General features: G+C 30.4%; 1 protein-coding gene across 1 annotated transcript in view; it reads right to left on the bottom strand.

Moving 5' to 3' along the window:
- Grip75 (gamma-tubulin complex component 4) overlaps positions 1-12570 on the bottom strand; it is a 113438-nt gene that overhangs the window by 29280 nt on the left and 71588 nt on the right. The window contains exon 6 of the mRNA XM_065502418.1: positions 4794-4920. Within this exon, the coding sequence (XP_065358490.1) occupies positions 4794-4920 (127 nt within the window). The remainder of the gene's footprint in view (positions 1-4793; positions 4921-12570) is intronic.

Below are 12570 nucleotides of genomic sequence, written 5' to 3' on the forward strand. Positions count from 1 at the left end.
ATAGGGAATTTCTCTTGGAAAGATTTTGAAATGTTCGAAATATTGTATATTTTTGGGCCGATTTTGATGAAATTTAACAAAAATTTCAAAATTTAAATCGCAGGTACGGAAAAACTATAAGAGATATTTTCATAATTTTTTCACATTTTTATCAAAATATGATTTTGTTCCTACATTTCTTGTTCTAGTGGCCTGAGACACGTTAATGGCCTGGCGAATTTTTAATAACTTTAAAATTTTTTGACCGATTTCTGTTTTTTATGTCTCATTAGAACGACAATTACGTATACATTTCGATCCTTTTGAAATAAATTACAAAAGTAATTTTTTTATGGTGAAATTTTTACAAAAACTGAAAAAAATGCATTTTTTCCCCTTGTAAATGCATCTCAAAACTTCAGAGGGCTTGCGGCACGTCTAATCCCCAACCGATTTACCTAAAATTTTTTTCAGGATGATTTTTTTACTAATGTTCACCAAACTGGGGGGTGAGAATGTCCAAAATCCAACTTTCGTTTATTAAGGGCCACCCTAATGTCTATGTGAAAGTTATTTACATATGTAGAATTTTATGTCTATACCAACATTTTTATGAGATTTATAAAAGTTAAAGTGATTTACAGAAGCGGGTCTTATATGGGAGCAATGACTAATTATGGCCCGATCATAATAAAATTTGGTGACATGAATTCAGTATATATAAAACTTATTTGGAACAATATTTGTGTAGATACCTACAGTGACTCTCATTAGTATTCGGTTTTTATATATCAGTTTCTAATAACCGAAAATTCTCAATGAATATAATGACATCTTGTTAATGTTTATTTTTTTATTTAAAGGTACATATTTAGATCTCACTTTCTACTAATTTGTTTTAATTAATATTAATAAGAAACTAAAATACTACAGAAATGCATGGTTCAATAATATTCGATTTTTTAGTATTACCATAAAATTCACCGCTGTAAATCTGCATATTTATGTTAATTAATGAGTGTATCCCAATTTTACAAATAATTTATATAAATATGCAGAGAAATAATGTTAGCTGAATAAACATTGTCATTCTCAAGTTTATTTTTATAAAAACCGCGATAGGTTGAAAAGGAAAAAATACTTAGTTAGAGCAAAGAAAATTAGTGATTTTCAAGGGCTCCGTTTTGTTAGAAAAATCAGATCTTACCCACGCTTAAATGCCCCAAAAATTGTTACTGAAGTTTAGGCGGAATTTGGAAAGACAGTTTCAGAAGCAACAATAAGTCACGCCATTAACAAATAAGGCTTCAACGGCCGTATTGCCCGAAGAAAGCATTTCGTCAATTTAATGGCTTTTTTTCCGAAAATATGGCCTTTGAATAATCGGTTAAAATTTACTGAGGAGGATATAAAAAAAGATGTAAATTGGTGGGAAGACGTTATTTTCTCGATGAAAGCAAATTTAAGTTATTTGGAAGTGCTGGAAAAACTATGGTGTGGCGGAAGCCAAATTAGGAGTTAAAAGGAAAAAAGATTATTGCAATAGTTAAGCATGGAGAAAGAAGTGTAATGGTTTGCGGCTGCATATCAGCGAAAGGGGTTGGGAAACTGGTATTAATCGAAGGCATTATGATCAAGGAAGTTTATTTGAACAGTGGTTGCTTTATAATTGTCCAAAAGTAATGCACAGTCCCCAGACATGAAGCCCATAGAAAATGTATGGGACTATTTAGATCGCCGCACAGTGTAACACTTGAATGGATGAGGATTTTTTTAAGATTTTTCTTTTGTTAAATAGTTGGGACTTTAAGCTTTAATATATATTTTTAATCATAAAAATCGAAATTTAAAAAAAAAGTTATGAACGGTTAAAAATACATTTTTGATTTTTTTTTGAGTTTTTGTATAAAAGTAATAGTACTCAAGTAACTCTTACTTACATATTTTTAGACCGATTTCAAAATTTTAAACAATTATGGAGAGACATCGAATTAATCTTTCAAAATGTGTGAATATTTCATGAAATTATGTATGTTTTTATAAAAAGTTTAGCATTTTTTTATTTTTTTCGTTATTTTAATTTTTTTTATGAAAACCTAATGAGACATTACTTGTTAAAATCAGTTTATATTTGCAAAAGTTATTAAACTTTTTCGAAAAAAATTACTTGTAAATTAAAGATTGTACAAACATTTTTTTTATACTTAGTTTTTAGTTTTTTTATTCATATGCGCTGAGGGAGAAAATATTATAAAAGGTGTTAATGAAAAGTTGAATACATTTTACAATTTTCACCCTGTTAAAAAAGTTGAAAAACAGTTTTGTTAAGAATTGAATTTACTTTATACATAGTTATAAATTTGTATAACGTATCATAGCAAAATAAGCTATGAAAAGCAACTAAAATCAAAAAAAGTTGATCATTTTTTTTTTCTTAAATTTCTGAGTTGCTCAACATTTTTGCATGCCATTTGTTTATAGGCAGCAAAAGGCAGCTTTTTTTTGATATATATTTTAGATAATAAGTTATACTATAATTCTATGTTAAACAGTAGTTAAACTCTTAGTCAAAGTTGCGTAGGTAATCCAAAAAACATTATATATTTTAAATTAATAAATTTCAAATATGCTAACAATATATACAAAACTCTTTACAAATATAGAATCTGGACAAGTTATCCTTTCCAACAAGTTATAACAATTCTGAAAAAAATAATTATAAATATTAAAAATACGCCCTTGAATAAGGTATAATTTTAACTCCCCAAATCTTTAAAGTGGAAAGTAGTGTATTCTGTCGCCATTTTCGAATACTTCTGTTGATATAATAACTACACAGAGAAAACAGATTCGTGATAGCAACCGAATTTGTTGCCAATCGAATGATTCGGTTGCACACATAGAATTTTTCAGTTCTAACAACAGAAAGTCAGTTGATAAAGAAGAATTTCAGTTCAGGCAACCAAACTTTAGTTACCCCTTACAAAATATTGTAGTCACAACTGTAAAACTCGGTCACTAAGATAGAATCATTCGATTGGCAACAAATTCGGTTGCTATCACGAATCTGTTTTCTCTGTGTATAATTTCTGCAAAAAATTATTGCTTGACATCTTAACTTTACGATACAAGTTGTTTTATGGTTAATTTCAATCATTTGCAAAAATCATATATGAGATGCATACACCTTATATAATCCACTGTGTGCCGAGTCCGTGGAAATCCCCTTTCTTCGAAAAACGAACTCACAAAAAGTCTGCAGGAAGAATGGGATAAAATCAGTGTTGATTACTTGGAATTTATTTTTATAATATGCCAAATATATACCAGATATTAAATTATTTTTTTAAATTTGTATTTAAACAATAATGTTATATGTGCAAAAAAAAACAGAACATTAATGAAGTGTGAATTATTTACGTTTTCTTGTCTTTGTTTATGGTGTTTGTTCAATATTCAGAATTCTGAAATAAGTTTTTTTTGATCTCTTAATATGTCTTATGAATAAAAAAAATAATATCACCGGTTTTTTATTATTTTCTATTAATTTTGTTGACTTTTAATAACTCGAATAAAAAAACCGAATATTTATGAGAGTCACTGTATATAAATTCAATATTTATGATCGATAAAGTCCAATTTCGTACGGACATTTGTATGGAGGCTATGTGAAATAATGGTGAAATTATATGTACCAAATTTTATCGAAATATCTTCAATAAAACACGATGATTATCAACTTTTTATTTTTCGATCCTGGTTGACTAATCGGAGGAAATGCCCATATATAAAACTTATTTGGAACAATATTTGTGTAGATACCTACATAAATTAAATATTTATGACCGATAAAGTCAATTTCGGGAGGATATTTACATGGAGACTAGGTGAAATAATGAACCGATTTCAGTCAGTTTCAATAGGCTTCGTCCTTGGGCCGAAAAAAATTATATGTTGAAAATTATATTAAAATATCTTTAATAAAACACAGTGATTATCAACATTTTATTTTTCGATTCTGGTTGACTAATCGTAGGAAATGCCCATATACAGGTTTGCGATGACATATAATACTTTTTGTAATAACAAGCTAATTCCCAAATCCGTGCTTTAACAAATTAAACATGAATTTTCTCACTTGCATTAGCTTCGCTAACGAAGTAGCGGGTTAATAGCTAGTAATATAATAAAAATGTGAAAGTATAAATAGTTTTATTTAACATATATTTTATAGAAATGCTATAGATTATTATTTATTTTGAATTTTTTGCGCGTCTTGTTAATTCACTAACTCATTGACTAAAAATGTGAAAATCTGACTATGTACATCAGTACAAATAAGTTATAAGTTATATTAATATAACTCGTCTTAGAAATGTAAAATAGAATGAATTAAATTTCAGATTCAATAAAGAAATTTACACAATCAGACAAAATTTTGTTTGAATTAGGACAAAATTTGTGAATTCAAACAAGAAATTTTGGAAAAATATATGTATGTGCCAAATTTTATCGCAATATCATAAAAATTGCGACCTGTAATTTGCGCACAAGGTTTACATGGACTACCAGACAGACGGACGGACGGACATCGTGTAATCGACTCACGAGTGTGATTCTGAGTCGATCGTTATATTTTAAGGTGGGTTTTGGGACAATGTTTTTGCACGTTACAAACATCTGGACAAACCCAATATACCCTCCCCATTATGGTGGTGTAGGGTATAAAACAAAAATAGGAAAATAAAGAAGAAAAGAAAAAAACAAATATTTTAGCAATAATTCTTTCCGTGTGGTTTTTTATTGTAACTGACCTCAAATGCTTTGACGAAATCTCGAAGTTTATTTTCATTATCAGCATCTTTATTAATTATATAAGTTTGACGAATAAATTCTAAAAACAATTCGCCTCGGCCAAGCAAATAAAAATCTTTTATTAGTCTGAAAATAGAAAAAAAGAAAAACATTTAAATTTTATTTTACAAGAAATTGTATACTACACTTACTATTATATTAAGAAAATTTTGTTTATAACACGAAAAAATATTTAATGTAGACCAACGGTTTTCAATTGAGGGTACGCGACCCTCAATATATTCTTCTTTACAAAAAAAAATTATTTCGAAATGTTACATATGTTAGTTGATGATATATGTACCTGTTATATTTCAAGAACAAATAATTGAAATGTAACTCGTGTGAAATTCAAACAACAAATCCTAACCGCATATTGATTCCACAAAAGTTTAATAAAATAACCCCCTAAAACGATAACGCTTCTATAGAATGGAATGTACGAGATGTTACCGCACTTCTTTTTACGATGCATGATTTTGTACCGTATGGTATTCTACCAATCAGAAAAGAGTCAGAAGACAAAACTACATGTCAGAGTTTGTTGAGTGTCAATTGAAAAAAAAAAACGATACTAATGTGCTGTTTTTATAATACAAGCAAGTACTTTGAGTGGAAATTTTACATCTGTTTTGTTATTGTAAGAAAAACAAAATATATGTAAAATTTCTACTCAAAGTACTCGCTTGTATTATAAAAACAGCACATAAGTGTTGAAGCGATAAGTTGTCCGTGAACATTTTTGAAAAGTTTTGGAAATTAAACACTTATTCTGTTCAATAAATACAAAAATTGTGTTCAGAAGACAAAACTACATGTCAGAGTTTGTTGAGTGTCAATTGAAAAAAAAAAAAACGATACTAATGTGCTGTTTTTATAATACAAGCAAGTACTTTGAGTGGTAATTTTACATCTGTTTTGTTATTGTAAGAAAAACAAAATATATGTAAAATTTCTACTCAAAGTACTCGCTTGTATTATAAAAACAGCACATAAGTGTTGAAGCGATAAGTTGTCCGTGAACATTTTTGAAAAGTTTTGGAAATTAAACACTTATTCTGTTCAATAAATACAAGAAAATTTGTCGAAAAGAAAAAACCCTAAAAGAATATTTTCTAAAACTGGAAAATAAGACACAATAAGTAAATAAAAATCTTATAATGTTGTAAAAAAAAAATTCTATAAATTAATTAAATAATTAATTAAAATAATTATTATCTTAAATTGAAAAAAAATTAAACAGTCATATTAAATAACAAGTAATAAAATGAAACAAATTTAAAATATACACACAAAAAAAGGAGAAGAAGTTAGAATACATAACAGAAATAACGAATTTTTTGGAAAATATCCATTAATCGCGATTAATCGCAGTTTTATATTCATAAAATATATCAAAAATAGTTAATACATTAACGGCCATATCTATAACGAAAAATTAGCCACTGTGTATACATTGCACACAACGATCTGCTAACTAGCAGACCGATTAGGCTTAGAAGATAGTTAGCGATGAGTTTATTTATAATGCATTTTTAGCCACTTTGAAATTCCACTCTGAAAAATGTTCACCCCTATCGCGAATCAATATTTCACATGAAATATTTTCCCTTTTCCTTTTATCGTTCATCAACTTTGTTCGCGTGAAAAATTTCCCCTTGTTGAGAAATTTTTAGATGGAATTTTTTAAACAATAAACAGCTGTTACGAACAAAATCAACTATTGTGAATGTAAAGTTCATCGTGATATTCCCGATAGCAATTTTCCCTTCGAGGGAATTGGATATTTCATTGGAACAAAATTTCACATGTTATTGCCGATAGCGGTGGTTGTGTATTGCCAAATATTTATAAAAAATCAACTCTGATGCATTTCTTGACATTTCAATTTAAGTTTTTTCCCTCAAATCATAAAAAGAACAAAATGTGGAATTAATTAATTTTATTTTTTCCCATACAAAACTTTTATTAGTTGTTTCACGTTTATTTACAAATTTAATTTTATACAAAACAGCTGTTGTTAAAGACTTAGCAAGTCTTTGACGTTTGCTAACGAATAATCAAAGACTTGCTAAGTCTTTAAACAACAGCTGTTTTATGTCAAAATAAATTTTTAAATAAACGTAAAACATATTATTTTTATTGGGAAGAAAAATCTTTTTTTTTATTTCATATTTTATTTATTGTATCTTCACAAAATAATGTGAACTATCAATAATATGTTCAAATCTTACACACAGTTGGACGAAAAATTATGTTTAATTTATAGATCCTATCATCAGCGCAGGTCTGTTGCATTCCTTCTTCTTAGTCGGATGTAGCCATTACTTCTCATTAATGTTCGTGCAAGTTTTTTGGGTGAACTTCTAAATTTTTCAAATATGACTCCGCTTGCTTTTTTATTTAATTTTTCACCAGGGAGACACCTAGGTCCTTATGAATGTTAATATTTCTCACATACCAAGGCGCTGCTGTTATAATTCGTAATATTTTATTTTGAAATCTTTGAATTTTTTCAATATTAGAAGCTGAGGCCGTGTGCCATAATTGAATTCCATAGCACCATATGGGTTTTATTATTGAGCTGTACAGCAAAAGTATGCAATCTAAACTCAATCTCGAGTTTTTACCAATTAGCCAGTAAATTTGTAGTAATTTTAACTTCATTTGAGTCAATTTCGTATCTATATGCTTTTTCCAGGTAAGACGTCGGTCTAGATGCAGACCTAGATATTTAACTTCAGTTTGTTGAGGTATTATATGATTATTTATTAGGATTGGAGGTTTTAACCACCTTTCTATGTCGAGTATATGGTCTTGTAAAAGTACAGATGCTTCTTGGGGGTTTTCATGAATGGCTAGTATAGCTGTGTCATCAGCAAAAGTTGATATGTGGGTTCGACTGTTTGTAGGCATATCAGAAGTATATAGCAAATATAGGAAGGGACCCAGTATACTTCCTTGGAGTACGCCTGCTTCAATAGGCTGTGGTGAACTTATGAAGTCTCCCTCTTTAAGAACGAACTTTCGATGACTTAAATAACTTTCTAGAAGCTTGTGTGTGTTCACTGGTAAATATTGTTTTATTTTTATCGATAATCCTTCATGCCATACTTTGTCGAAGGCTTGCGAAACGTCGATGAAGAGTGCAGAACAATATTTTTTTTCTTCAAATGTCTTGGATATGATTTCTACCAACCTGTGAGTTTGTTCTATGGTGTTATGTTTTTCTCGAAATCCGAATTGATGAGTTGGAATACAATCAAAATGATTCACTATCGGCTTTAACTTGTGCATTAACAGTTTTTTCGAATAGCTTTGATATATTTGACAATAGGCTAATGTGTCTATATGATTCTACTTTACTGTGATCTTCTCGAGGTGCTCGAGGTGCATCTTGTTACTGATTTTATCAATACCAGGTGATTTTTTAGAGTTTAAATCAACAATAGCCTTGACAATCTCTGAAATCTCAAAACGAAGTGGTTCAGCTGCAGTAATATGGGGTAAAGTAGGTGGTAACTCTATTATGTCGTTTCACTCGTTTGGGGAAAATACATTCTTTAGATGACTAACAAACAGGTTTCCTTTTTCAGTATCGTTTCTCGCCTAGCCTCCACTAGAATTACGTAGAGGAGGTTTGCTCATAACAGGTCTTTTTAATTTTTTGTAGCTCGCCATAGAGAGTAATTTGAGTACTGTGTGGCATCTAAGTTCTCCAGATATTTATTAATTGAGTGAGTTTTGCGTTTGTGAAGAAGCACACTGAGGCGTTTGCGACATTTTCTAAGCTCCGTTTTAAGTTGAGGGGATCTGTAGAGTTGCCACTCTCGACGAACTCTGCTTTTTCAGCTTATAACTGTTCAATGTCTGCAGAATTGAGTCTATTGTATCTTATTTGTTGGGTTATTTGAGAGGCGTGTCCAACAGCAAGTTTTAAGTTTTATTCAAAATTTTTGAGTGAGATATCGATATCTTCTTAGCGATATATTTTCTGTACTGTGTGTGCTAATATATTTTCTATATTTCAACCAATTTATTTTCGTGATAGATATTGCAGAGTGACCAGTCGGGGATACTATTTCTAGGGGTTCAATAGAGTAACGAAGGTGGGTGAGTGATCCGAGGATAATTCTAATGAAGATTTAACCTGCATTAGTTCCATTGGTAAATTTTTTGTAACTGCAAAATCAAGGACATCGGGTATTTTGCTTGGGTCAGTAGGCCAGTATGTTGGTTCTCCGCTCGACAGCACATTCAAATTCAATTTAGAAATTGTATTAAACAAAGCGCGACCTTTCGGGGTTACAAGTCTTGATCCCCAGTGAGTATGCTTAGCATTATAATCGCCAGCTGCCAGGAATCGGGGTCCTAGTGATTCATAAAAATGTTCATATTTGTTTTCAGTAATCGAAAACCTTGGAGGTGAATATATCGACGAAATAATAGGTTTCTGTAGCAATCATGCGAACAGATTGTCGTAGCTTGAAGATAATCTTCACAAATATCACACATTGAATGGTGTTTGATGCGGGTTTTAATTAAAATTCCAGAGCCTCCACATGCTCTATCTCTTGGATCATTTGTGCCATAAAAAACATATCCATTTATCTTAAATAAACTTCTAGACGTCAAATGGGTTATATCAACTTCATGACTTTTAAGAAAATACTCGAGTTCGTTTTTATGTTGGCGAATGCCGTTAGCGTTCCAAAAACATATTCTTAGGCAGTTCATGGTCTGTTAAGCACAGCCTGCAATAACATTGATTGCATCTTAAGCATTTCTTGCATCATGTTACTCATTGAGTTTGTAAAGTTATTTACCGATTGCACAACAGTTTCTATTGTAGATTCTAGTCTGTTAAAATTGAAAATTGGCGTTTGCTCTCTTACCTCTGGGTTCATATTTTGGTTTTGTGGTTGACGGACTTGCGTCTGAGTTTGGTTGTTTCTTAGTACATTTGCATATGTTTCTTTGTTGTCATATGTCTGTTGCAGGGGGGGTAGTTAAAATTTATGTTATTTAATGGCTGAGCGGTGAAAATCTTCGGTTTATGGCTTTGTGATTTTTTAACAATTGAGTAGACAGGACAACCCCTGTAGTTCGCTGTGTGGTTACCTCCGCAATTGCTGCATTTTTTAATTTTAGGATCATCCTTGGATTTGTTACATTGGGATGTGTTATGCAACTCTCCACAAATAACACATACGGGTGGCAATTTGCAATATGCCTTGGTGTGTCCATATTCTTGGCAATTCATACATTGGACGGGGCCAAATCGTTTATGTGGTTCTTCTACCGTAATTTTACGATGCAATAAGTACTTCAGGTTATATATGGGATGTGTTTCATTTTTTTTTTCAGGTTTATGTCACCGGGTTCAAGTTCAACACGGAAGAGTGGTTGGGGTTTTTTTTCGCGATTTCTAATGTTTATCACATTTTTTGTCTTAAAACCTTTATCTTCTAAGCATTGCTTTATTTCGAGTGGTTCAACATTACAGTCAATACCCTTTATTACAACTTGTAGACCCTTGCTTCCTATCAGGTGATAAGTGTAAAAACTTTTCTTTTGAGTTTCAAAATCTGTTACAATTTTTCTATAATCGTTTTCACTATTGACCTGTATTTTAGTTTCATGAATCGTGCCTTTCTTGATTGGGATAACGTAAAAAGAGTTCTCACCTATTAATGAGATCAGGCTCTGAACCAGTGAGTTTGAATTATTTTCTCTCAAGTAAATAGGGGGTGGTTTTGTAGAGGTAATTTTATTTACTGGTTCATCTGTTTCAGATTCCAGAATAGAAAAACGATTTTCATTATTTGGTCTAGCTAGTGAACCTGCTAGACCAAATAATGAAAATCCTTATATAATTTAGCCAAGGGTGCCGCTTTCGAAGACTTGGGACTTCGTGCCCGTTTTAATACTGTAACATACCGGTCCATTCCAACCTGTATTTGGGATTTATTATCTTTATTTAATGGTTGACTAATCTTGGGTATAGCGCCGCTTAATGGGTTAATTTTAATTGTAGTCGGTGTGGTGGTAGCATACTTTCAGGCGTAAATAAAGTATTTGTATTTTTTGGTAACTCCTGATTAACAGCTGTTGGGTTTTCTTTTGTTTGACAATCGTTAGTTGTTGACAATGCGGGGGAACAAGAACGAGCACGGTTAACAGGCTTGGCGGTTAAAAACAAGCTGTCATCTTATTCTTCAGTTTGTTTTGTTTATACTTTTTCCATCTGCATTAACTGTTACGTATGCATTTCTGCCGTTTACACTCACTGTTTTCGTTTAAGAGACTCATTTAAGAGTAGTTGTAAATAATTTAGTTAACACTCTTGATCATTATTTAATGTTAATGTACAAAAAAGGTTCAAAAAAGAAATAAAGAATTTTCTTTACTTATTTGTCTTTTAGTTTATGTTTTTATTTTTTTTTATTTTTTAATAAAGAAGAGGTGTAATTTATATTTATTTCCCGATAAAAACATTAGGATAACGAATTAACTCGGAGTACAAATAAAACACGTCCAATCTCTATCACAGTCGACATGACATGAAGGAAATAAAATTAATTAATTCCAAACAAAAATTTGGCATAATTTTTAATTTTTGATATAACCGAGGGGCATTGTGGCTCGGCGCCCCTTGGTATTATAAGCCCAAATTCAAAACTTAAACTTATCAACACCTCCTCTATAGCCATGGATAGTTTTATTAAAATCGGTCTATTCGTTTAGAAGTTACAGATTTATTTCCACTTTTTTTCTCAGTTCCCCCACTGCACAGTGGAAAATTTTGGTCATTTTCTTTCTTTCTTTTGAATGAATGAATATTTTTCTAAGATTTTTTGTTTGTTGAATAGGTGGGACTTTAAGCTTTAATATGCATTTTTAATCATAAAAATCGAATTATTAAAAAAACAGTTATGAACGGTTAAAAATACATTTTTTGATATTTTTGGTTAAAAGTAATAGTACTATTATAGTACGTCTAACTCACATATTATTTAGAAAATTTACCTTGTAAATTAAAAATTGTACAAAATTTAATTTTTATACTTAGTTTTTGGTTTTTTTTTATTCATATGCGCTGAGGGAGAAAATACTATAAAATGTGTTAATGAAAAGTTGAATAACTTTTACAATTTTCATCCGGTTAAATAAATTAAAACACTATTTTGTTAAGAACTAAATTTACTTTATATATAATTAAAAATGTTTATAAGCTGTCATAGCAAAATAAGCAATGAAAAGCAACTAAAATCAAATAAAGTTGATCATTTTTTTTTTAAATTTCTGAGTTGCTGAACATTTTTGCATGCCATTTGTTTATAGGCACCAAAAGGCAGCTTACTTTGATATATATTTTAATTAGAAATCTTTTAGAACATTATCCCCTAGATGAATTCTCAATGGCCTAGATTTTGTGTCCCCTGGACAACCAACATACTGTCATGCTGATCCTAATAAAAAATCCTGATGTCATAGACTTTGCCATAACAAGAAATATTAATAGAAATTCAATATCTACAGAAATGTCACATGATTTATCTTCTGATCATTCCCCAATTATAGTATCTTATTACGGGAGGACTAACATTTCAAAATTTAATACTGAAACATATTACTTAAAATCAAATTGGCTTAAATATAAAAAATACATAAGCAGTCATATCCACAGATCTTTGTATTCAGTGTGAGGAAATGTAGATAAAAGTGTCAATGACT

This window comes from Calliphora vicina, chromosome 2, assembly GCF_958450345.1.
Source record: "Calliphora vicina chromosome 2, idCalVici1.1, whole genome shotgun sequence".
NCBI lineage: Eukaryota > Metazoa > Arthropoda > Insecta > Diptera > Calliphoridae > Calliphora > Calliphora vicina.